The 25,391-nt window shown below is 38.8% G+C and overlaps 1 protein-coding gene across 9 annotated transcripts in view; it reads right to left on the reverse strand.

Annotated features, from left to right (window-relative positions):
* Window positions 1-25,391, reverse strand: part of rap1gap2a (RAP1 GTPase activating protein 2a) — a 116,043-nt gene that overhangs the window by 2,904 nt on the left and 87,748 nt on the right. For 5 of the 9 annotated variants that reach the window (XM_036564787.1, XM_036564790.1, XM_036564779.1 and 2 more), the window contains 18 exons: window positions 22,524-22,556; window positions 21,053-21,280; window positions 19,309-19,412; window positions 17,270-17,348; window positions 16,048-16,101; window positions 15,586-15,669; window positions 14,849-14,949; window positions 12,889-13,018; window positions 11,254-11,409; window positions 10,489-10,560; window positions 10,305-10,391; window positions 7,988-8,128; window positions 5,310-5,456; window positions 4,619-4,734; window positions 3,514-3,612; window positions 3,277-3,394; window positions 332-434; window positions 96-166 (listed from right to left, as the gene is read on the reverse strand). In XM_036564787.1, the coding sequence (XP_036420680.1) occupies window positions 96-166; window positions 332-434; window positions 3,277-3,394; window positions 3,514-3,612; window positions 4,619-4,734; window positions 5,310-5,456; window positions 7,988-8,128; window positions 10,305-10,391; window positions 10,489-10,560; window positions 11,254-11,409; window positions 12,889-13,018; window positions 14,849-14,949; window positions 15,586-15,669; window positions 16,048-16,101; window positions 17,270-17,348; window positions 19,309-19,412; window positions 21,053-21,280; window positions 22,524-22,556 (1,923 nt within the window). Of the gene's footprint in view, window positions 1-95; window positions 167-331; window positions 435-3,276; window positions 3,395-3,513; window positions 3,613-4,618; window positions 4,735-5,309; window positions 5,457-5,904; window positions 7,077-7,987; window positions 8,129-10,304; window positions 10,392-10,488; window positions 10,561-11,253; window positions 11,410-12,888; window positions 13,019-14,848; window positions 14,950-15,585; window positions 15,670-16,047; window positions 16,102-17,269; window positions 17,349-19,308; window positions 19,413-21,052; window positions 21,281-22,523; window positions 22,557-23,671; window positions 23,705-25,391 lie in introns of those variants that run through there. The other 4 variants (XM_036564794.1, XM_036564789.1, XR_005006974.1 and 1 more) reach the window with 4 other exon arrangements.

A 25,391-nucleotide genomic window follows, 5' to 3' on the forward strand; every position in this document is an offset into this window, starting at 1 on the left:
TGAAACACAAAAGACAATATATAGAAGCTGCTACATTTCCACTCTCAAAGTTAACACAAGAGTTAACATGAGGCGTATGTGACCACTCTACTCACTGTTGAAGAGTGGCTCAGCTTATCAAAACGGAACTTCAGGTTTGACCTAGGTGAAGTTTTACTTTTCCCATCTGAGAAAAACAGAGAAATCTAATTGTAAAAGTATTAGGGCACTTTGTGTGCGTGTGCATGTTGGGTGCTTGTGTATGTGAGTTCATGCATGTAATGATCGTGGTCTTACATGCATGCCCATGCCTGCGTGAGAGTGAATGTGTGTGTGTCTTCACTTTTATTACCAGTAGGACTGCGGCACATAATGAGTGGTGTTGCAGAGTTCTGGCTCTCCACGCTGAGGGAGGGGCTGAACACGGCAGACGAGGCTGAACTTGGGTGACTGCTCTGGGGGAACACAACATGCACGAGTGCCCTGTCACTATCATTCCTCCATCTGCCTGCCACTTGCTGTAGTAAGTCTTATGTGACTCAGAGCCTCTCAACTTCTGGGTGCACATTTTAAATAATCCCTGCCCCAGCACACCTGATCCAGATCATGAATGGCTTGATAATTGACCGTTTACAAAATAACGATGGACATGTCTCTTAATGCCAATTACAACCATCTCTAAGTGTTACTTCCTATGTTAAGCGATGAGAAAATGTGGAAGACCAATGTCAAAACTATTAACTAATAGTGTAAAGGGGCAGCTTTCTTGACTTTCTTGACTTGCTAAATAATTTAACTGGTTTGATTAATGTGAGCATGGTTGACAGAATTAATTTTTAATTTACAAACTCAATTCCAAAAAAATAGAAAGCAGTGATTTATAAATCTACTCTGACCTGTATTTGAAAAAAAAAAAATAGTACAGAGATATTTAATGATTTATCTTATCAATTTCTTTCTTTCTTTCTTTCTTTCTTTCTTTCTTTCTTTCTTTCTTATTTGTTGTAAATATAGGTTCATTCTGAAATTGGTGCCTGAAACACATTCTAAAAAATTTAAGACTAGGACTGTTGTGAAATGTTCAAAAACTTCTTAAACAGCAGTCATGCTTGGGTTTGTAAGGAGCACCCAGGAAAGGCAGAGTCCTCTATGAGCAAGGAAGAGTCAAGGGTCGTCACTTTGTCAAAAATGCATCAGTAAAAAATCCAGTTGGATTCTCAGGTGGGGATTGAGATTTTAGATATTTCACCCTCTACAGTGCATAATATCATGAAAGGTTTAGGGAATCTGAAGAAATCTCTATGTGTAAAGGAAAAGGCCAAAAACCACAACTGAATGCCTGTGACCTTTGACCCCTCAGATGGCACTGCATTAACAATCAGCATGTTTCTGTGATGGATGTCACCACATGGGCTTGAGAGCTTTGACAAACCACACTGTCACTGCATCCCCTAATGCAAGTTATTATATCATGTGGAAATCATAGGTCAACGGTGCCCAGAAACGCTGCTGACTTCTCTGGGCTCAAGCTTATCTGAAATGCACAGTGGAAACATGTATGGTCATGAGTTAACCCTTTAATTAATAGAAAAAAAATGGACGTTGTATTCTTTGGACCAAAAAAGAAAAAGACCATTCAGATAGTTATCAGCGTAAAACTCAAAAGCCAGGGTCTGTCATGGTATAGGGGGAGGGGGGGGGTATTAGTGGGTAATGTGCACTTCTGTGAAAGCACCATTAACTCTGAATAGAGATCACACAGAATTTACTAATCACTACTTCCAGTTTTTATTAGCACTTCACATACTGTGCTAACTTGGAATTGTAAATTGATGTAAATTCATATAGAGTCTTCTCAAACATGTATGTCTCCTTGGACATAAAGCAAGATTATTTTTGAATATATAAAATGATTTGAATATATAAAATGTTTTCAGCAGGTATTTTTCTGCTGTCTGCTTCAAGATTTCCTTTGTGCTACCGAGATTTTGAGTCTGCTAGCACAAGTGCTACAGATCCTACCAGATAGCCAATAACAGTAACTAATGGAGATGAGATTTGTCAGAATTTGTCAGAACTGTCAATCAGTTGCTGGATCAGATATTATGGAGCAGGGAATACTCAAAACTGATGCAGCCTATGCTATTTAGAGAATCTTATTGGCCCCTTCAACCTGCTAGACTAAGATTTATTCAACCACAGGCGAGGCCACTATGGTTATGCTTGCTTCTAAGCTCTACACTCTACTTAAGGCTGGCTATGCTGTGCTGTGCTGCATTGTGCTGCACTCTGCGCAGTGATTGTTATCATGAAGAAGTTTGCTGCGGCATGGCATGGCATTTTGTACTGTGGTGTGGGCTGACTATAAAGCAAATGTCAAGCTGGATATAGAAGCTAAAGAAGAAGCTTTGAAAAAAGTACTGCTCTTTCATTGCTACTGCCTATAGGCATTCAGTACGTGTCTCATTTAAATTGACTGAAGTAAATCCATGTGTATAAACATAGATAAAAAAAATAAATATCAATGCAAATGTTTAAAGTTTAAAAATTAATGCAAAATCCCCAAAAATGGAATTCCATTCACTGATTAATATCAGCACAGCCTTAGTCAGCTGTGTTGGTTTGTAACTGTGCTGTTACTGTTTTGTTGCTTTATCATTGTGAATGTGCTGTGATAGATGGTTAGAAAAGGAGCTTTAACTATGCTGTGCTGTAACTGTTGTGTGCTGTGTAGTTTTGTAACTGTGCAGTGTTAGGTTATTTTTTAGCTGCTGCTTTGTTGTTTTGCAACTGCTGTGACTGTGCTATGTTGTTTTGAAACTGTGATATGACTGTGCTATGTTGTTTTGAAACTGTGATATGACTGTGCTATGTTGTTTTGAAACTGTGATATGACTGTGCTATGTTGTTTGGCAACTGTGCTGTTTGTGCTGTTGTTTTGTAACTGAGCTATCTTTGTTATGTTGCTTTGAAACTGTTCTGTTTTTTGAAACTGGTCTGACAGTGCTATGTTGCTCTGTAACTGTGCTGTGACTGTGCTTCAAATGTGCTATGTTGCTCTGTAACTGTGCTGTGACTGTGCTGCTAATGTGCCATGTTGTTTTGCAACTGTGCTGTAACTGTTCTGTTTTTTGAAACTGGTGTGACAGTGCTATGTTTCTCTCTAACTGTGCTGTGACTGTGCTGCAAGTGTTCCATGTTGTTCTGTAACTGTGCTGTAAATGTGCTACAACTGTGCTATGTTGTTTTTTAACTGTGCTGTGCTATGTCATTGTGTAACTGTGCTGTGTGTCTGACCATGTCCAGTTCCTCCAGGCCCTCTCCTTCTCCGGCCGTGCTGCTGAAGCTGCTGGTGCTGGAGGATGAGCGAGAGATGTTTGCCCGGCCACTGCACTCCTTCAGCTTCACAAACGGCCTGCGGAGCACAGACAGGGACAGACAGGGACAGAGAACGAGAGAAGTTAGTCACTGTCTGGAGGAACTCAAACGGCTGGTGAATCATACAGCAGAAGTGAGACACCACAGTCAACTGACCTTTCTTTGTTTGGACAGATCTCTGGCGAGCTTGGGTTAGATGAAGTCTCTGACCTCACTTCCTGCGAGTGTGGGATGATGTCTGCCGTTTTCTGGTCACTGCAAAAAGAAATTACACAGTCTTTAGAAGAGCGCATTATCTGCATATTGTAAATTCTAAATCCAACAAGCTGAAAACAGCTGAAAATGGTGATGGGCTGAGTTTACTTGACTGGAAAATACAGCATTTCCACATTAATAAAATATATTACATCAACACGGTTACTCCAAAAAACAAGTAAACTAAAAGACAAAATTGTGTTGATGTGATACATTATATTCACATGGAAATTTTGTAAATATTCAATGTATTACTTTTTTCTAGTGTTTCTACTGTTGCAGCTGCATAAACACATTGCTTTTCAGTGATTTTTGACTGATGCTTCTTCTAAAGAGGATGGTAAAAGAGGAACTCCACTGATTTTTTCAAACTTTCTGCATAATTCAGTGGTTGGGATGTAAGCAAAGTCATTCAGAGTGGTTTGATGTGGAATGGTTCATTGTGGACAAACATACAGACCTATAGGAACCAGGTGTCTCAATGTCTACAACACAGATACAGCCATTTTACTTCCTATTGAAAACCACCAGTGAACCTACACGTGTCTTCCGAGGTTTTATATGTGATGTTGATATTGGTGAAACTGATAAATCTGAAATGTTTTCTCTTGGGACTATCTTGCCCTACAAAGCTCTGCCATGGATGCATTTAAAAACATGTTTTAATCTAATTCTTGTCTTAAAACTATCAGAAAATACTGTCTTAGACATCAAGCACATCAAACATGCCACAAGGTTGCCTTTAAAGGCATTAAACTTTTCAGACATCTGGTTCCTATCACCACCACTATGATCAATTCTGACTTCATAAGTTTCTCTAGAATGGAGCATTTTGCATCAAACCACTCCAAATCACTCGGAATCTTAAACATTTAATTATGCAGAAATTTTAAAAAATCAGTGGAATTCCCCTTTATAATCAGGGTTGGGTTAATGGTTAGGTTTGTCACAGAACCACTTTATATCCTCACATGTGTAGTGACAAAAGCATATGTGCATATGAGACCTGCGGGACGGATGTCTCTCAGTAGGACTCTCTGTGCTGGAGTGCAGTCTGGGAAAGAGGCCTGAGCGCCGTTTCACCGGACTCTTCAGAGGAGACTTGGCTGACAGAACCGGGGGCTGCACGTACACAAAAACACACACACTTGTTCTTATACAGTGTCAGGACAGGAGGTCATACATACAGTACCAAGCAAAAGGCAGCTAAGCACATTTTTTAAAGCCATTTATCTTGACAACAACTGTGTGCCTTTGCTTGTAAAAACATTATTTAAGATTAGAATAAATTGTTAAATTCGATTAGCAGCATATCTTAATTATTTTAATTAAGGATTGTTTGTGAGGCAGGTTGATAACTACACATAATATTAGGCTGGGCAGTACTGTATGTAAGTATTTATACCTAATCCAACCCAGACCTTAACCTCAATACCTTCTCAGGTATTAAACTTTTTTTTTTTTGTCCTGAAAATGCATCAAAAACAAATAAATAAACAAACACAGTGGTCATACATCGTCCCTCAGTGAAGCACTGATGAAATAAGGATAAGAGTGTAGGGCTGAGTGGTTAAGCACCAATCTAAAACTCCCTCAGGCAGTTACATCATCCAATAAAGTTTTCATTGTAGAGCTTTAATGCTCACTCGCTCTTTCTACTCTCCCTCCCCCTTCCCCTCCCCCTCTCTCTCTCTCACCGTGAAGGTGCTCTTGGTGCACTCAGTGCTGCTCTGAGGGAGTACTCCTCCACTCACACTAGATGGTACTCCTCCCCCTCCTGCAGGCTTGTGTTTGTGAGAGCCCACCATCGTCTCCATGGAGTGACTCCTCACCCGCATGGCCCTCTGGGATACAAACAAACACAGAGAGCATGATAAAAATAAGACGTATTATTGCTTATGGATGATTGCTTACAAGTGAAATTGTTAAAATGACCTTTTTGCTAATCTTTTTTGTGTTTTTTATAGACCACTCATAATAATTTCAGAATAATTTTTGACCTCACAACAAAATAGGATTCTTAGAAAGCATTTCAATCCCGAAGTAATCAAGTCAAAATTTCTATTTAATTTAATTATTTTGATATGACTCAGAATTACTCTGCACCCCTACTTTCCACAGAATACAATATTTGCTTCACAGCATGGTCTCACTGCCTTATCTCATAATGAATGAAAAATAGCTGAGATCGTTGCACTGCCAAAGAGTGTTCAGTAGATGGAGCCACATGCTGACAAATATACAGTGTTAGGAGGGAAGCAGTGTGGGACAGAAACAACTTACACAATCTGCTCTCGTTATCAAAGAACTTTATTACACAGTATCACTGTGATTTGCTTCAGTGGTCAGCTTCTCGGTGCACAACATGTGTGTTACATCTGTGATATTTTAATAGAATACTTGTGTTGGGTCAACTTATCTTGCGCAACAGTGTAAACACATGAACATATACAGTAAACACCTACAAACAAGCAGATTCACAGACAAAAACAGTAACATGAGCGCCACTTGCAGAGAAAAAGGGCATTAGTGGCGATCTTTCATTCCGGCTTTCATAAATTTTCCATACGTTTTCCATAAAAATCTGGCTTCCTGAAAGGTCATATGTGACAGATATCCAGTTATCCTCAGTTTGGCTTTGCAGTAGACTTTATCAGTCAACAGTCAGGTGTCAAGCATTTACAATTGGTCAAATGATATTGCTTTTTTTTAAAGACCCTGCAGGTAGACACAATTATTTCCATACACATTCTCATCATTATATACTGTTAGATTTTCAAAATCTTTTTAATTTACTCTAATGGATACTTTTGTACCTCCTCCTATTATGTAGGCCTTCCAAATTTTCTGCAAAATGAAATGGTTTAGATATAAACAATTATTAAGTCACTCAGAATGGTCTGATGTGAAATATGCCATTCTAGCAAAACCTTATCACCTCCAAACGCTACATCACAGAACGTTATATGAAATGGTTATAAATATGCTGCCTAATGTCTAAGACATTGTGTTATGATAGTTTTGAGGAAGTTTAAAATTGTCTCTGTAAAATTTACCCATAGTTTGCCATTATCAGCATTACAGTAAAAACCACAGAACACATGTAGGTTCACTGGTCAAGTCTGTAAGTTTCTCTATCATAAACCATTTCACATCAAACCACCCTGAATGACTTTGTTTAGAACTCAAAAACCAAAATATGCAGAAATCTTTCATTTCTATCCTTGAGATTCTTGATGGTTTGCTTGTTTGTTTGTTAGTTATGCTTGTCATGGTGAGAAAACTACAAAAATACAAAATACAAAAGATGTCTCTTTATGTGATATGTGTGGTGTGATGTAGGCTCAGGCACTGGACATCTGTGTCAGCTGGATGTGGTAGAAGACAGTGACAGCCGCTACGCAAATCAGCACGGCATGAGCAGTGTGTGATCGCGAAATATCCCACACACACCTCCACACTGCCTGCAAACAGCCACACACATACACAGTCACACAGTGGAACTCTGCTCCATTTCGACTACTTTGACTAGTTTCTTCTTAGGCATAGTTTCAGGTTTAGCAGTTATGTCCTACATTGTTTCAGGTAAATTACTAATAGATTTTGGTCCTGCTGTCCCACTCAGTTTAATTTTAACAGAGCAACACTGTGGGCAGAATTGGTAACCACACTTCTTGTGTACAACATCCTAAGTAAACTAAATAAAAAGTAGCATCAAGTAGGGATAAGGTAAGAAGATCAGGTTATAAAAGACAAAGTGTTAAAAGACAAATTCAAGCTTCAGTATGACAGAAATTAGCTAGACATAATATGTACAATTGAACGAAAAAATATTTACTTAATGTAATTGTAGGGAATTAAACAAAGGCTCTCTACTGAGACACATTTTCATGCATTAATTTAATGCCTTAAACTCTAAGAGTTCCTATGTGTGCCCTCACTTCATTTCTTCACTCTCATGACTATATAACTTCTTTATTTCTTCACTCTCATAACTGGGTAACTTTAGATTAATAACTGAATAATAAATCTGCAAATTAAGGGATTAAAGACGGTTTTGAAAGTTCATTCTTAAAAAATATTGCCACAAAGTGTTCTTCAAGTGATGCCATTGAATAACAACTTTTGGTTCCCTAAAGAACCATCTTTAAAAGGAGATTTGTGAGTACGAAGAACCTTTTAAAGGTTTAAAATCTTTGATGTGATGTATAACAATTTGAGAGTTTATGTTATGTGGAAGTTCTGTAAACACTAAAAACATCCTTCATACAAAAAAAAAAACATTTATTGAACAGTTCATCATGGATCTTTTACAACATCGCGCACCTTTTGGCACCTTTATTTTTTAAGAGTGTTCCAGTGTGGTAAGACTCACCTTAAAAGACTCCAGCAGTCCTCCATGGCCTCCGTTCTCCAGCTTATCCTCATCTGTAACTGAGCCTAAGCCTAGCGTGGCCTGTGTCTGCCTGTGTAGTTCATCATGCAAGTTATCCAAGAGTGCTGCTCGTGTCCTTCCCTGCAACACACACATCAGCAAAGTTCATTTAAAAACAGTCTTTTATTTATACAGGGACTCCCAGCTGAAATCAAAGTGTGAAGTGGGGAATGATTCAGTGAAAAATATTATTTTCATAATTTTTCTTATACCCAAGATGTAGTCCAGCAGCCAGTACAGTAGTGTTTGGTGTCTAAATTTTGATTCTTTGGTTTAGCACTGAAGCTACAAGGCTGACATAACTAACAAACAGTAAAAGTCAATAGTCAAATCTTTTCTGTAAATTCATGCCCAAAACTTCTCTTAACCCACTCAAACCAAATTTTCTTCAAGGTCGTACAGACTTGACAATGTGGTTTAGGACACACTATGACTTACTGCGAATTAGACCACACATTCCCCTTATGTGCACACATGGCATAGGCATATTGATGCTTCAGATGTAGGTTATTTTTTTTTATATTTCTAAATAACTTAATCTTTAATTTCTGAACTGAAAAAATATATTCATAAATAAACCAACAAAACTGCGCCCATATGCCTGCGTGATGTGTGTGCATATAAATGCAGGTGGCTTTCTATGGAGGAGTCAGAAATTGACACAACACTTGGGGTAAGAGGAATTTTTTGTAAATTAGGTTTTTCATTGAAATACACTAATTTAGACTGATATGGGCAATATTTATTGAGCTACACATACAGAAGTAGTGTTTCTCAGTATGGCATCAGGCCGCCCTGTTTGCTAACACAACATGCCAGATGTCTCGGCATGGAGTTGTAGAGGTTCCTAATGGTGTCCTGCGATAATCCATCCCTATGCAGCTTGTATATGCTCAAGCAGTTCCTGCAGATTTTGCAGTAGTAGGGTTGAGTGTTGGTAGCACTTCCAATAGCATCCCACTCATTTTCAATTGGGGACAGGTCTGGCAGCAGTATTGTCCTGTTGGAATAGCGCACCCGAGAGTGCATTTAGAAAAGTTAGGGCCACTGGTTGCAGGACCTCATTACCTCAACATTGGGCTGACACAGTGCCTGTAATGAAGACCAAAGGTGATCTGGCATCGTATTAAATTGCACACCCACACCATGACACCAGGCCTTTGGGACAGGTGACGTGTGACAACAATCCGGTCATCTTGGCGCCGACCACGGTGCCTCCACACACAGATTCATTGGTCGTCTCCACCAAGACACTGAAGATGACCTGCTGCCATTCTGAGTCACTCCATGAAAGTCTGGCACGACACCATTGCAGTCTTTGGCAACGTTGACGTGGTGTTAAGGGCAGTCATTGTAATGGTCTGCATGCATGTAGTTCTGCATCATGCAGCCGTCTGCCAATGGTGCTGGCACTAACAGGATGACTCATGGAGGGCATCAATGCTCACTGAATGTTCACAATCGTGGCTGTTGGGTCACTCCGCGCATGTCTCCCAGATCCTTCATGTCGCTGGTGCGTGCCTTCTTCTATCTCACAACCAGTATGGCGCGCAATACGTCGATAAGACCATCCCGCTTCCTGGAGCCCTACGATGAGGCCCCTCTCGAACTCTTCCAACTGCTCAAATTGCTTTCGAACTTTTCCCCAAGCCATACTTCACTTGCAAAGGATACTACCAACAAAACAGCATGAGTCAGAATAGAAAGCATGTGCAACGGGATGACCTTATATAGTCAGTCAGGTACAGCGATAGGGCCTGCCCTTGCTTACGTCACATGCGCAGCCGAGCGTGAAACCTGAATCATTTGCATGTCTCACGATGCCAAACCTACCCACCAAGTTTCATTCCTGTCGGTTGATTCCTTCTGGGTGCAACTATTTTTTTGATAATGAGTATATTTCTTTAAAATAAAAACAAACAAAAAAAGTGGGACATTAAGTGTGCCTCAAGCTTTACTTCACTGCTTTTATTGTCTCAGCTCTCTTTCACATACTGTATGCACATCCAGGCATGAATAATCAAGTTTCAGTGCAACAGTCTCAACAATGCCAAACATATGCAAAGGTATAGTGTGCACAACAGAGTCAGATGAAACATTCAGAATACAGACCACAGGGGGAAAAAAGAGCATTTCTTACTCACAGTATCTGCTTGATCTTACTGTGGTTATTTTGTTTCACTGTAGTTGTGCAAACAAGAAAATAGAGGCAAACAGAGCTGTGCTGGCTTGTACATGCAGTGTAACTCCCACTCACCTCCAGCTTGGCAAACTTGTCAGACTTATAACAGGCGTTTTCTGCATTGATCAGTTTTGTCAGCAGAAAGTCTCGGAACTCAGGACCCTGCAAGGAGAAAAATCAGCTTTGTCACCATCCTGTTCCTCCGCTAACTCACACGCAGGGCTAAGTGAACCTGACACAGCCTTCATCTCCTTCTCACCTTCTTAAACACTGCAGGGTTTGGCAGCGGTGGACCAAACGGGGGCACATCCTCGCGGGCTGTGACAGAAACCTGCAACACAAGCAGAGGCATGGATCACCCCACTTATCTTTTGGTCTGTTGAGAGATAAAGGTGAATTCCACTATATCTTTAAAATTGCTGTATAAGTCAATCATTTAGATGTAAAAATAAATCAGATTCTTTTAATGAGAAATGGTTGCAATGTCTAGCACAAATATAGCCATTTATGTACTATCCAATATAACCAGTGAACCTAGAAATCTAATGATTTTGTTGATAATGATGAAATAATGGTACATCTAAAAATATATGTTTTCTTTAGGGACTGTTGTGCCTTATAATGCCTTGCATGTACCCCTCTGCCAGGCAACATTTGTAATCATTTCATGTAATAACTTTCAATGATCCAGCTTATAGAGCCATTAAAAGGGCTGAACAAATCTGACTTGGCAAGTTTCTCTAAAATGGAGCATTTCACATCAAACCACTCTGAAAGATTTTGCATATCATGCAAAAAAATTTAGAAATCAGTGGAATTCCCCTTTAAGTCTTAGAAGGCTTGGTTTGCCTAGACAATTTCAGAGCTTATAAAATTCTTTGCGGTGTAAATTTGCACTCTGTGGCCATATTATCTAGGAAAATGCAAATCAGTACTCAGTATAATCAGAATTTCAGAGCTAAATGACTCAGATCAGGGGTGAAAACTTGATCAGAAATCAGGACATCTTTAATCCAAGCATTACCTTGTAGGTAGTGTGCTCAGTGCAGGGGTTTTCTGCCTGCACCAGCACGTAGGCGTGGAGGAAGTTGGAGGCGATCATGTCAGGAACAAATGGTGTGGGTTCTTCCTGGAAAACTGCAGCCACAATATCATTCCCAATGTGCCTCTTCCTCTGCAGCTGCAAGATACAGAACTAGATATATCACAAGCATTTTACATTTCTGCAAATAACATCTCCACTTCCCTAAATTGTTGTTACACAATTAAAATGGTTACACAGTCGAGCAAAAACTCCTTTCAACATTTCTTTCTTTACCACATGACCATGTTGTCATGCACAGTTTGTGCAAGTTCCAAGAGTCTAGGAGCTGTGTGAACCGAAACAAAATCGACAAAATATTTCACCAAAATTCACATCACAGTTTGAGGTGAATCATATACACACTGTATTGTCTAAAGTGTCCATCACATCTATAAGAACTTGTTGGACATCCCATTCCAAAACCATGGACATTAGTATGGAGCCTGCTCATCCCCCCACCACCCCAGTCTGTGGCTATGACAGCCTCCACTCTTCTGAGAAGAGCTCGCTTTGTGCTCAGGGGCACAGTCATGCTGTAATGGGAAAGAGCCTTCCCCAAACTGTTCCCACAAAGTAGGAAGCACATAATTGTCTAAAATGTCTGTATGCTGTAGCATTAACATCACCCTTCACTGGAACTATGAGGCACAAACTCTGAAAAACAGCCCCAGATGATTATCCCTCCTCTACCAAACTTTACTGTTGGCACTATGCATTCCAGTAGGTAGTGTTTTCCTGGTATTCACCAAACCCTCATTTGTCCATCAGGCTGCCAGATAGTGAAGTATGATTCATGACTCCAGAGAACACGTTTCCATTGCTCCAGAGTCCAGTGGCAGCATGCTTTACACCACTCTAGCCAACACTTGGCATTGTGCATAGTGATCTTAGGCTTGTTTGCAGCTGCTCAGTCATGCAACACTATTTCATGACGCTCCCGACACACAGTTCTGTGCTGATGATGCTTCCAGAGGCAGTTTGGAACTTTGTGGTTAGTGATGCGACAGAAGATACGTGATTTTTACACACTATACCCTTCAAGATTTGGCAGCTCCCCCTGTGAGTTTGTGTGGCCTATTACGCAAGTGTCACTTTTGGCCATATTTTTGTTTTCAGATAAAAAGAAAAGCCATTAATTATGATGGAAACACATTTCCCTAATAAGTAATGTAAATGTGAATAGAATTAAGTCATATGACTGCTTAAGTCAGCTCAGAAGGCAGCAGGTCCTGAGCCGTTACGTTTGCCAGTGTGTTCAGTCATTGTGCTCATAGGATTTAAAATATAGGTTTGTCTGTAACATCAGTCCTTATTGTTCAGACGTGATTTTACAGATGTTGCATGATGAGTTTTATTCTCTGTTACAGAGCTCAGAGCTCACAGCCTAATTGTCATAAAGTTTTGAGACAATTCAATTATTCAGTTTGCATTTAATTCAACAGCTGGATGGAAACCTGGTGAGTGATGATTTGCAGCTCAGGGGTATTTCAGGATAAAGACTAGGGAAACACTGATGTAAGAAAATATGGAGGGTAGAACATGAACAAGGCTGTATGATAGGAGTGTGTAGTCTACCTGCTGTACATCTCCTTCTGTGAAGGGAAGTTTAGTGGAGACGTGGAACATGATTTCTCTGTTGCGGAACACAGTGTAGACAGACTGAGAGCCTGTCTGCCCATGAGACACGTCCAGACCCCCACGGAACCTGAGGACCAAAACATCACACAGAAATTTAAGCACCAACTTTTATAATGATCCACTGCAGATGATTTCTACATGCTACTCTTATCTTTAACTGAAAATTATAAATCTATTAAATTTAAAATTCAACCCCTTAAACTGCATATCCACTTAATCCCTGCACAACATAAACCTTAACCTCAACCCAAAACCTAAATTTAACACAGCTAATCCTAACCGTAACTAATGCTGTTGATTAACTGAACTGTGAATTGTGATTTTTTTCTTTTTATGGTGTAGGTAAGCTAAAAGGAGCCATTTATACTAAATAAACAAAACGTTTTATTAGGGCTCAGATGGCTCCCTATGTAGTGCACTATGTAGGTCATGAAATGACGGCTTCTACACCCAAAGTGCATTATATGTTGAATAGAAAGCCATTTGTATTTGGTCATTAGCTGTCTGAGTCTCCAACTAATATTTAGTGCACTAGTTGGGTGTAGAAGCCAAAGTATCATGACCTATGCGATGCAGTACATAGAGAGTAGAAAGCCATTTGAGATTCAGCCTTAATAGGTAAGAAGAACATGCACTTAGTGGCCACTTTATTGGGAACACCTGTTGACCTGCTCAGTTACAATTATCCAATCAGCCAATTGTGTGGCAGCAGCGCAACGCATTAAATCATGCAGACACACATCAAAAGCTTCAGTTAATGCTCACATCAAATGTCAGAATGGGAAAAAAGTGATCTAAGTGACTTTGTGGTTGAACTTCAGAAACTGCTTATCTCCTGGTATTTTCATAGTCTATAGAGTTTACAGACTTCGGAGATTTCTGTGGATGGAAACACCTTGTTGATGAGAAGTGTCAGAGGAGAATGGCCAGACTTGTTCTAGCTTACAGAATGGTTACATACCACTCTTTACAAAAGTGGAGATCAGAAATGCATATCAATCCTTGATGTGGATGAGCTAGAACAGCAAAAGATCACATCAGGTTCCACTCATGTCAGCCAAGAATCTAAGGCTACAGTGGGCACAGGCTCACACAAACTAGACTTTTGAAAATTGAGAAAACCTCACCTGGTCTGATGTATCCCGATTTCTGCTAGAGTGCATGCAGGTGGTAGTGTCTGAATTTGGCGTAAACAGCACGAATCCATGGACCTGCCTTGTGTCAATGGTTCATGCTGGTTGTGGTGGTATAATGGTGTGGGGTATGTTTTCTTGGCATTCACTGGGCCCCCTAATACCAGTCAAGCTTTGTTTGAATGCTACAGTCTGTCTGAGTATTTTGCTGACCATGTGCAACCCTTTACGGCCTTAATTTATTTATTTTATATTTATCTTCTAATGACATCTACCAACATGAAAATGCACCTTGTCACAAGACATCTCAAACTGATTCCATTAACATGACAATAGGTTCAGTGGACTTCAGTGGCCTCTGAATTTTGTAGAGCACCTTTTGGATGTGTGTAACAGGAGATTCACAGAATGATTGTACACCTGACAAATCTTTAGCATCACATAATGTGATCATGTCAACATGGGCCAGAATCTTTAAGGAATGTTTCCAGCACCTTGTTGACTCCATTGCATAAAGAATTCAGGCTGCTCTGAGAGCAAAGAACAAGGGCCCTACTCGGCATTAGGCTGGTGTTCCTAATAAAGTAGCCAGTGAGTGTACATGATAAGAATTTATGCTGTAGCTTTGGTTATAATAGCCTTAATGAAAGCATAATTGAATAAAGGACTTAATGAAGACCTTACTGAGTAATAGATTTAATGAAAGGATAATTGAAAGCCTAATTAAGTGTATAAGTGGCATGTGTTGGGTAAGAATGAGTCACCCTTTAAAGTCCTGCAGTTCAATGTTGTCTCCCAACATGCTGAGGAACTCTGCAAACGCTGGCGTCTCTTCATTATTTCCGAACAGCTCTTCTTCTGACGTCTGAGGTAGACAAAGAAAAACCATGAGAAACAAGCTTGGTCTTAAAAGGGAAGTCCACTTATTTTTCAAAATTTCTGCATAATTGAGTCATTAAGATGCAAACAAAGTCATTCAGAGTGGTTTGATGTGAAATACTCTGTTCTGAAACTTGCTGAGTCACAGTGGGGGTGATAGGAGCCAGACATGTGAAAAGTTATTATCATAGTTATGATAGCTAGGTTTTGGCCTAAAGCATTTTTTAAGCCATCATGGTGGAGAGGTATTGTAAGGCAAAACAGTCCCCGAAAAAAAAAAAAAACCTTATGAAACTTGTGATTATGAGTATTTTTTTCACTTTCAACATTATATATAAAAACTCATTTGAGTTTAGGGATCATTTTGGATAGTATATGAAATGATTTTTGGGTTGTAGGTATTGCGACACGTAGTTCCTATTACCACCACTGTAAAGAAGTCGGAGTTGCTAAGTTTCTGTTCAATGCATCATTTCACATCAATCCACTCTGAATGACTTTGCATCTCGATAACTGAATTATGAAGAAATTAAAAAAAAATCGGTGGAATTTCCCTTTAAGAATTCAAAAACTGAAGCTTGAGCCCTCCATATGTTCCCGTTCTTTCACCTTTAACACTCACCTGCCCAAACTTCTGATATATGACCCCGAACTTGAAGGTGTTGTTGACTTCATGCTCATCAAAACTGACTATTAGTTGGGAGCCCTTAGGGGAGAGATAAAAACAGAGACAGGCAGTGAGACAGAGAGCCGGCAGGGGGAACATATGTGTGTCAGGACCTTTTCATAATTCAGCAAGGGCTTCGTGTTTGCCATGGCTGAGAGCCCAAATGGGTCCTGAGATGATCCGGGTGATGCTGAAACTCACACAGACTGACACTGCCGGGCATCAGCAAAGCAGATGGACTTTACAGTGCCCCAGGGTGCACAGACATTAGCTTAGATGACCTGGACGACTGCAAATAGAGCAGAACTCTACCCCAATTAGCCTTTATGACAAAAAAGCAGCAGGTAGGCTGACTCTGCAGTGTTAGGACGTGTATGTGTGTGTATGTCTGAGAATGAGAGAGAGGGAGAGACTCACCCTGGGGTAGAGAACCGGATTGAACTTAAGACCTGTGACATCATCACAAAGCAGCTGAAAGACAGCACACAAACACACACACACACACACACACACACACACACAACTCTCTCATTAGACACATAATTATACACAGCTGTATCATCACATAGGAAAAGGAACAACATGACCATACAGTATAATCGTACATAACTGTATCATCACCCGCTGCGTATGTCATGGTAAGGGTGGGCAATATGACTGAATTATTAGCAGTATTGTGTTCAATTATGTAATGGTATTCTTTCCTGAGCACATCACAGGTATTGTGGGTGTGCAATATGGAAAAAATCTGAAGACATTTTTATGACATATGATATGAAGCACAATATTTAGTTTTAGAGGTTTGCAAACAAGTTTTTGCTTCTGAAATATGGAACTCGCTACATTTTACAATATAGGAATTCTGAACACACTTTTATTTTAACTTTTATCTTGTTTTATGTGTGTTTCTGATTTTTTTAAACATACTATTTCATTGTAAGCCGCTTGAGCTGGTACGTGTACGAGAAATGCTGTATAAAAAAGGTATTTCAATAAAGTAATGCTGTATAAAAAAACTAAAAATGCATAAATATAAAAAAATAGAATGCGCATGAAAAGATTTTATTGATAAAATATATTTAATATAACTGATCTACATCTGTTTTTGTGTGTATTTGGTGCAGTTTTTTACTTCTCTAAAAGCGCTAATGATACTCATTTTGGAATTAATTCTGATAAAAATAACTACTGTCATGTTCTCCCCCCATATTTCAGTATTTCTAGAATAAATACCATTTATTTTCATCAAAAAACAGATTTTTACATCAGCTGTAGAAAGCCTATAAATAACAATCAGTGCCTTAGTAATACAGAGTTAACTGGATGTTAGACCATAATGTCATTATCTCATATATCCTTTTTTTCTCATAGTTTTCAGTGTCATTATTATTGTTATGATTATTATTTGGAACTATTGTTTTTGCTGGCGTATTGTGTCTGCACCAACCTGTTTGCAAACATCAGACAAACTAAATATTGTGATTGTGTGTATCATGAAAATTCTTAAAGTATCACGGTGCTAAACCCTTTTGCTGTATCACCCATCCCTACATAATGGCCTCAAACTTGAGATAGTAATGTCCCGAATAAGCTTCACTGATCTGCAGGAGTTAAAGAAGCGCTGATACATGATGCACACCTTGGCTATCTGAGGCACACTGGGCAGCTGGGGCAGTCCCTCCAGTGGGATCCTGTCGTGAAGAGTCTTCGTCTTTGACCTGAAAGAGTGAAAGATGGATGAGGATTTGTACAGAACAGATGACGAACTGATGCAGAACAGGGGTGTCTGATCATGTCCACAAAGGGCTGGTGTGGCTGCAGAGTTTTGTTTTAATAAAGCAGGAGCACATTCGATTCTATTCGTTTATCTAATTAGTCTCCGTCTTCAACAGTTTATCAGGTGTGCTCTCGAATCGTTGAAATGAAAACCTGCAGCTATACCGGCTCTTTGCGGATGAGACTGGACATCCCTGCTGTAGAGAGTAAATTGTGTGTATGTGTAGGAGTTGTTCTTTTTGTTCTTACATGAAGGAAGTCAATTATTAACTTTGGCTATTGATAAAGTCTCTCTGTATTTATATTGGGAAACCTACATGTGCATATCACGGGGTGGGGGGGGGGTCGAATCACTGTTTTTACAAAAACGAAAGGAACAACTGGCTAAATATTGTTTGATATCCTTAATAATCAGAAGTAAATTTTAGGCCTTTTTATTGTCCGTGGGCAGAGAAGGCCTAATGATTTCTGGGAACTAAAAAAATTTTGGTTCATATTTTTCCAGTAGAATCATACTTGTATTGAAACTCTGCTTGAGTTGCAGTACTGCTCTTTTTATTGTTGAGTGTTAGACGGAAATAAATTCTTGACAAACCCAGTGGAGAATTGGCCAATTAGCAATTGTTTTTCTCTGTGGTATCTAGGTAGATACAGCAAAACAAGCTCTCCTATTGCTTAAGACTTTAACAGCTAAAAGAGAAGACCTAATGCATTAGAAATGCACTAGACAATCAATCAGAATAAACTACTAGAATCCTATAGTGATGTTTTGACCAAGTTTTGACATTTATAGTTTAATTTGAAGGCCTAGGTCTAATAGTCATGGATGAATCTAATTCTAATGCTTTTATGTATCTTTATTAGGTTATTGCTAATACTGAGCAGGACCCATTTGTTGTTAGAATAGCATGAATTCTTCATGGCATGGATTCAACAGGGTGCTGGAAATTAGAGATTCTTAGAGATTCTGGTCAATATTGACAGGAGTGCATCACTTATTTGCTGCAGATCTGTCAGCTGTACATTCATGCTGTGAATCTCCAAATCTGTCACATCCAAAAGGTGACTGGGGAGGTCACTGAAGTCCACTGAACTCATTATCATGTTAATAGAACCAGTTTGAGATGACCTGTGACAAGGTGCACTATCATGCAGTGCAGTATCAATGCATCATGGAAGTAGCCATTAGCAGATGGGTATATTGTGACCACAAAAAGGATGCACATGGTCAGCAATAATACTCACACAAACATGATCTTAGCAAGTGTAAACATCTTAAATGTATTCAATATATCTACTATTTCCCATTATGAGACTGTCGTAAGAATATTGTAAGATTATTTATTTCCAGACATTTTTTACTTGTTTTAAGCAATTTTTATCTTATGAAAGTGTCTTGTTCCATTGGCAGATCATTTTACTTGTTTTAAGCATCACTTCTTGAATTAAACAAAATTATCTTCATTATTTCTCAAAAAGGTAAACTAATGGGATTAGACACTTTTATAAGATACAATTACTTAAAACAAGTAAAAAAGAAACAGGTGGAATAATCTTATAATACACTTACAACAATCTCATAATGAGTAATATTAGATTTATTGACCATGTTTAGGAAGTTTTCGCTTGTTAAGATATTATTTTTTGTAATGCAGAGAGGCTGTTGCATTCAAAAGATGCTCAATTGGTAAAACAGCTCTACACATTATGCCCCCTACACCAGCCTGAACTCTTGATAAAGGCAATGTTGAGTTCATGGTTTCATGCTGTTTATGCTAAATTTCTTATGCTAAATTTCTAAAATTTTCCATTCTGATGTTTGATGTGAACATTTACAGAAGCTCCTGACCCATGTCTTTTTTTCTGCCAGTGAAAAAGCCAGTGAATAAATGTGTGTCATACCTGAGCATTATGCGTAGGAATTCCTGCCCCTCAGCCTCCTCATGCTTTAAAGACATGATGAGGTTCCCCAAACTACTACCTGTGCAGTAATAGTTCATGTGTTCCTGAGAGGGAGAGAGAGAGAGGGAGGGAGAGTGAATAAGAGTAATTACACATGCTTCATTTCACATCCTCTGAATTCCTCACCCGGTCAATCTCCCCTTCACACAGAGAAATGGAGAGCTTTATTTTCCAAATGACTGATTTTGAATTAATATCTCTCTGTACTGCTCAGTGGAAGAGTGACTTTGTCATATTTCCATCAAACTCTCCACAGCACATAAAAACAAAGAGTAGTAGGCTTCTCCACAGAGAGAGATTTGAAACTGAAAAGCAGAAAAGACGTTGCATTAAAGGCATACTCGAAGACATGTGGACCTGCCAAACCAGTGGTTCAAACATGCACAGCCCCTACCTCGTCCTTATCTGGTGGGCAAACAGCAGTTTAACATCCTATGTTCTATTAGATTTATCTAACATAGAATTTCCTCCAACATAGTCTGCAACAAGTATGTTCCAGGTGTTTTCAGACATAATGGTTTATTTTTATCAGTCTCCACTGCTAATTTTAGCACTCAGTGCTATCAACTCTCCCTTACGACTGCTAGAACTAAGCAGCTTAACTTAGCAACTGTGTTCTGCCTACACTGCTGTTCAAAAGTTTGAAATCACCATTCAAACTTTAGCAATCAGTGTTTCCATCAATGAGGATCTAGGGAATAAACATCAGGCAACATGCCTTGTATCAAATCCAAGATTTATCAAAACATCTTAAAATACCCTCTTATGTTCATTTATATTATTTCAGTCTACAACTTTTATTCAGCTATGACTGAATAAAATAACAGCAATAAATAATATGACAATGGATTCCAAACTTTTGAACGGTAGTGTATGTGCTAAAGCTTTAGCCTGAATGGTCCTGAAAGACAACATACATGCATACATATAATTGTATACAAAAGTTTGGTAAGTTAACACATCCTCTACAGAGAACACACTTCTACACATTTTCATACACAATTACTTTTTATTTGCCAAATGCAACATATTAGAAACAAAAATAAGGCATAAAAAGTGGCCTTTGCTTTTTATATTTTGCTTTTTTTCCTCCAATATGTTAAAATCATTAAGTAAATAGAAATTGGGCACTAAAACTGGCAGAAAGATGCCATATTTAAGTTCAATCCCTGTAGAGGATGTGTTTACTTATGATTGGGGGTATTCAAACATTTGCATATGACTGTACAAACAAGGGACATGTTACCTTGTCATGGCAACCTATTTATCCATTATTTAGTTTATTTTAATAATATAACAGAAACTAATTGCATTAAAAATTTAATTTATTAAAAAATAAATTATCAACCAGATTCTAAAAAACATATGTTGTGGGCACAAAAATGCTTGTTTGAACATATTGGACCATCATGTTAGACTCAAGCTGAAATGACTGACTGGGTGAAAATATCAGTTCTCTTAAGAAGGCTCCATTAATCAAACACTCAGTACACAGCAGTGGAAAATTTCTAGCAATAACACATAATTTATTGCAAGCTGACACTGTCTGGTAGAGGGATGCATTAATGGTGTCAACTGTTGTTCCTCTTTTATTTTATTGCTATATAAAAAATTGTACCGTCACTTTGTGACCCTACAGATGATGAAAGTTGCCACTTTCAAGAGGAGTTGAATTTATGCTCACCCTGCCCAGAAAGTGTTTGCGGTAAGCTCGCGCAGTGCTGTTGCTCTCGAGCCGGTACCCGAATCCTCCTCCTTCTCCCCCTGGAGCCAAGCCTTCAGCCTCCTCTTCCTCACAGAAGCTGCTGTCTGAGGAGGTGGGGGTTCCCGCTGGAGCCTCAGCATCCTCAATCCAGTATCCCCCAAACTGAGGCAGGATCACCTGAGGGTACGGACTCCCCTTCTCCAGCACCTACACAAACAGCAGAAAGACATTACTGCTAGTACAGCAGGTCAAAATGACCCAATGCAGGCAGTGTAGAGAAACAGGCCACGCTCTGGTAACCAACCTTCGCATGCTCAGCCTACAAATGCATTTATAGCATCTGCTGCTAAGTTGGACAAGCATTACAGAATGCTCATTCAACCTAATGAGAAATTGTAGTGGTCAATTGTTTTTGTCAAAATGCCTAAATTATTCATTTCAAATCACATTTATTTTATACACGTTTGTTCACTGCTGTTTCCAACCTGCCTAGTTCAGATTAAATCCAAGAACATAGTCCAGTGTAGCATTTTAACCCGAATCTCAGTGTTATGTACCATCTCTAAGCAATGCAGTCTAATGCAGTCCAATGTGGATAATTTAGGTACTTGTTCCAAGCATGTCCCAGGCTGTAAAATACTTGGATTTATACTTTAAAGTATCAATTTGGAAGATTTGTACTTTACATGAGTATTTTTGAGATGGAACATTTGTCCTTTTACTATTAGATTTCCAATAGAAAAAATACACTTTTTACTCCATACAGCTCTATTTAGACCTTCAAAATGTTTGCTATGGTGATATTCTTCTTTTTTCTATTGCCAATCAGTTTATTTCTCACAGTTTTTTGTTTATGTTTATTTAAGCACCCAATAAATGACCAGTACTTCCCATTAATTGCCACACCACAGTCATGGCTGAGGAAAATGGTAGGCAGAAGTGCACTGTGTTTCTGCAGGTTGCAGGATGAGTAACAAATAATGCCATGCAATGCAGTGGTCCAAGTTTTTTATGTATATTTTTGTCTCCATAGACTGTAAAAAATGGTTTGTCAATTCAACCTAAAATATGTTTGCAGTTTAACTTGTTTTATTCAACTAAAATAAATACTTTGAATAAAGCAATGCAAATCAAAATTTTACATCAATTCATTCTTAAAAAATGCTGAAAATCACTTCCTGCCCAGTTCCAAAATCACAGTGTACTTTTACTTGAGGAAGATTTTAACAAACTACTCATACTTTCACTGAAATACAGTTCTCTGTACTTTTTTACACCTGTTGTGTTTTCATTAGGTTGAATGGGATTTTCACACCTGCTGTGTTTTTCACAACAGCTGAAAAATGCATTTGTAGGTGAATCATGGACAGACCAGTTCAACTGTAAACAGTTATGTTGTGCTTTATTTGCATATGTGCTGGTATGAGTTTCCGTGCATGTTTGTACTCACGTCTTCTATCCGGGGGTAAGGGATGTAGTCATCCTATTAGAAAGAAAGCAACTGTAAGCTGCAAGACTGTATGACAGACATGTGGTTTATCACTAACAAGCACTGACAGCTCATCTGGAAAGCACAGCAGCATCTCTAAAGCTGGCTTAGGGCTCATCTCCAGTTCGTGCAGGTCAAGAGACAAAATAAAATTCAATTGAGAGTTCTATAAACTGTTCTGTTAACTGTTATGTTGTTTACCCAATTTTCCTCCCAGTTTAGCTGTGGCCAGTTCTCACCCAGCAAGTCTCTCCCTATCAATGCTACAATGCTACCGAGCTGAGGGGTAAAGGCTAGTCATCATCTTATCAAGGAATAGTCTTGGGCTTAATGTGGATAAAAACAAAGAATTATTAAGTTGTGAAATTTGTAGGCCAATCAAAAGCCTTGTGAAGGTGGAGATCAAGTCAAATTTGGTGCAAACCAGCACCAAAACTGTAACAAACTGTCCCCTTGACATGTATTCTGTAAGAGGAATCATATCTTGGCCTGCAAAACTATTCAAGTCTTCACCAGTGTGTTTTTAATAGATTTAGGAATTTAATTGCAACATAGCATTTTGTTCATATTGTGCAGCTGATTTGCACACAAAAAATAACTGGCTAAATAGTAATAGAATTGAGCCCAAACCAGCTTTGGAGGATGTACAGCATAAAACATGCACCACACATACATCAAATCCAAGTCAGGGTGATAGAAAATGAGCAACAAAACACTTTACTCTTTACTATGCACTAGCAATAGAACATAGATTGATGATTTAGCCTGTGCTTGCACCCTGAGGTGTTCCGCACATTGGCATTTCTGCTTCTTCCAGCACAGTTTGAAAGCTATCAGCCTTGACCTTATCAGTTCTAGATGTGGAAGACATTTAACGCTAACTGGTATTTAGCATGAAGGTGACCTGAGGTGTTCGAAAGCTCTGGACAAGGCCTTCATTCTTCTCGAAAGGTTTACAAAGTAAATGACCGCCAGCAAAAGAGCAAAGGAATCAAGGGAGCAGGCACAAAAGCAGGGCTGACACTGTTTAAACAGCAGTAAGGTATGTATACACTTTAGACACATGCACATGCACGTTCACACATACACTCTCTCGCTACTCTCCACACCTTGTGCTTCTTAGTCTCTTCAGTTTTAGGAATCTGTAGTGATCCAGGTTTGCATTAGAAAGTGAAAAGGAATAATGGTGTTAAGCAGAACAGCATCCATCCATCCGCTTACAATTTACATGGAATAGAACTCTGGAGAGTTATCAGAGGACATTAGAAATGCAAGTCTGATAAGTGTTTTTAAAAGCGGATTAAAAACACATTAGCCCAGGCTAGCATTCGCCTTGTGTATTGGGTCTTCTTTTCCATCTGTAGTTTGTAATTGTTCTGTTCATTTGGACTATAATGTGCGGTCTTTCAAAGTTTTGCTTATCTTCCTAACATGGCTGTTTCATCCATTATGTGTGCTGGGACCCCACCCTTCCAGTTACCATTTACAGGAAAAGAACAAATAATCATATTGAAATATATATTTAAAGGTTTTGTTTCTAGTATGTCTGTGAAACTGTCTGGAGTGTCCAAAAATGATTGCCAGTTCATAAATCAGATATCGTCGCTGTCCAAAGAAAAAACAAGTATCTCCAAAATGGTAACTTTACAGGAGAGGCCAAAACAGTTCTATACTTTTCACGCAAGTCAATGTGAAGAGATTTTATTTCAAATCATTTTAGAGCATTTCTATTGGTCCATTCATCATAAAATTCAAAATCACCTGATGTAAAGGACAGCCAAAATGATCAAATGATGCAGAAAATTAAAATTGGCAAAAATGGAGATACATGTTTTTCTTTGGACAGTGATGATATGCAAGAGCTAGATAGCTGTCACTGTGGTCTCTGTTTGCACTGCAGAGGATTCCAAACTCTCCATTATATTAAGTGCACTGTTTTTAGCCAGTTGGTAGGACAGAAAAATGAAAAATAAAACAAGAAAATGGCTCAGGGCGCTGAAGAAAACGTTGGGCAAAATTAACACATTACTTTAAAACGATGGTCACATTTTCTTCAATCAAAAGTTTCAGGTGCGATGTTAGTAAACATGGTCAAAGTAATATAGCCTACTACTAAGTAAGACACTAAATTTAAATCCATTTGACGTGAACTCAAGTTGAAAAATGATTTGGTAAGTTTATTACTGCTGTATGTATTTTGATCATTGTCGTTGCTGTAACCTTTCAGCTCAGCAGCTGTAGGTCTGTATATGTATATTGGTATGTCATTTTGCATTTTGACTTCCATTATCTTCTATACAAGATCACATACCGTCACTGTCCAAGGAAAACCATGTATCTCCATTTTTGTCAATTTTCTACATCATTTCACCAGCTGTCCTTTACGTTGTGTTAAAATTTCATGATGAATGGACCAAGAGAGATGTTCTAAAATAACTTTGAATAAAACCTCTTTACATAAGCTTACATTACATGACTAATGGTAAGAGTGTTTTTACCTTCTCCTATAAAGTTACTATTTTGGAGATACTAGTTTTTCTTTGGACAGCGACGATATATTTAGTGTTATTTGTTGAAAGCTGCACTCAATGTGTTTTTTGAATAGGCTGGTTGTGATTGGTTCAGTTGGTCTATGTGCATCATTGGAATATAGGAACTTGCATAAATAATAATTATGGAAACAATTCCATTTGTGATATGAAGAACATTCATCGGCTAGGTAATGGATGGCCACAGGCAAAAAGCAGCAGGGGTGCTACGGAATCATATTAGTCCAGTATGAGACTCGGCCACTGTGGTATGAATAACAGCACCACCTTCACTGTGATA

This window comes from Colossoma macropomum, unplaced genomic scaffold (assembly GCF_904425465.1).
Source record: "Colossoma macropomum unplaced genomic scaffold, Colossoma_macropomum, whole genome shotgun sequence".
Taxonomy (NCBI): Eukaryota; Metazoa; Chordata; class Actinopteri; order Characiformes; family Serrasalmidae; genus Colossoma; species Colossoma macropomum.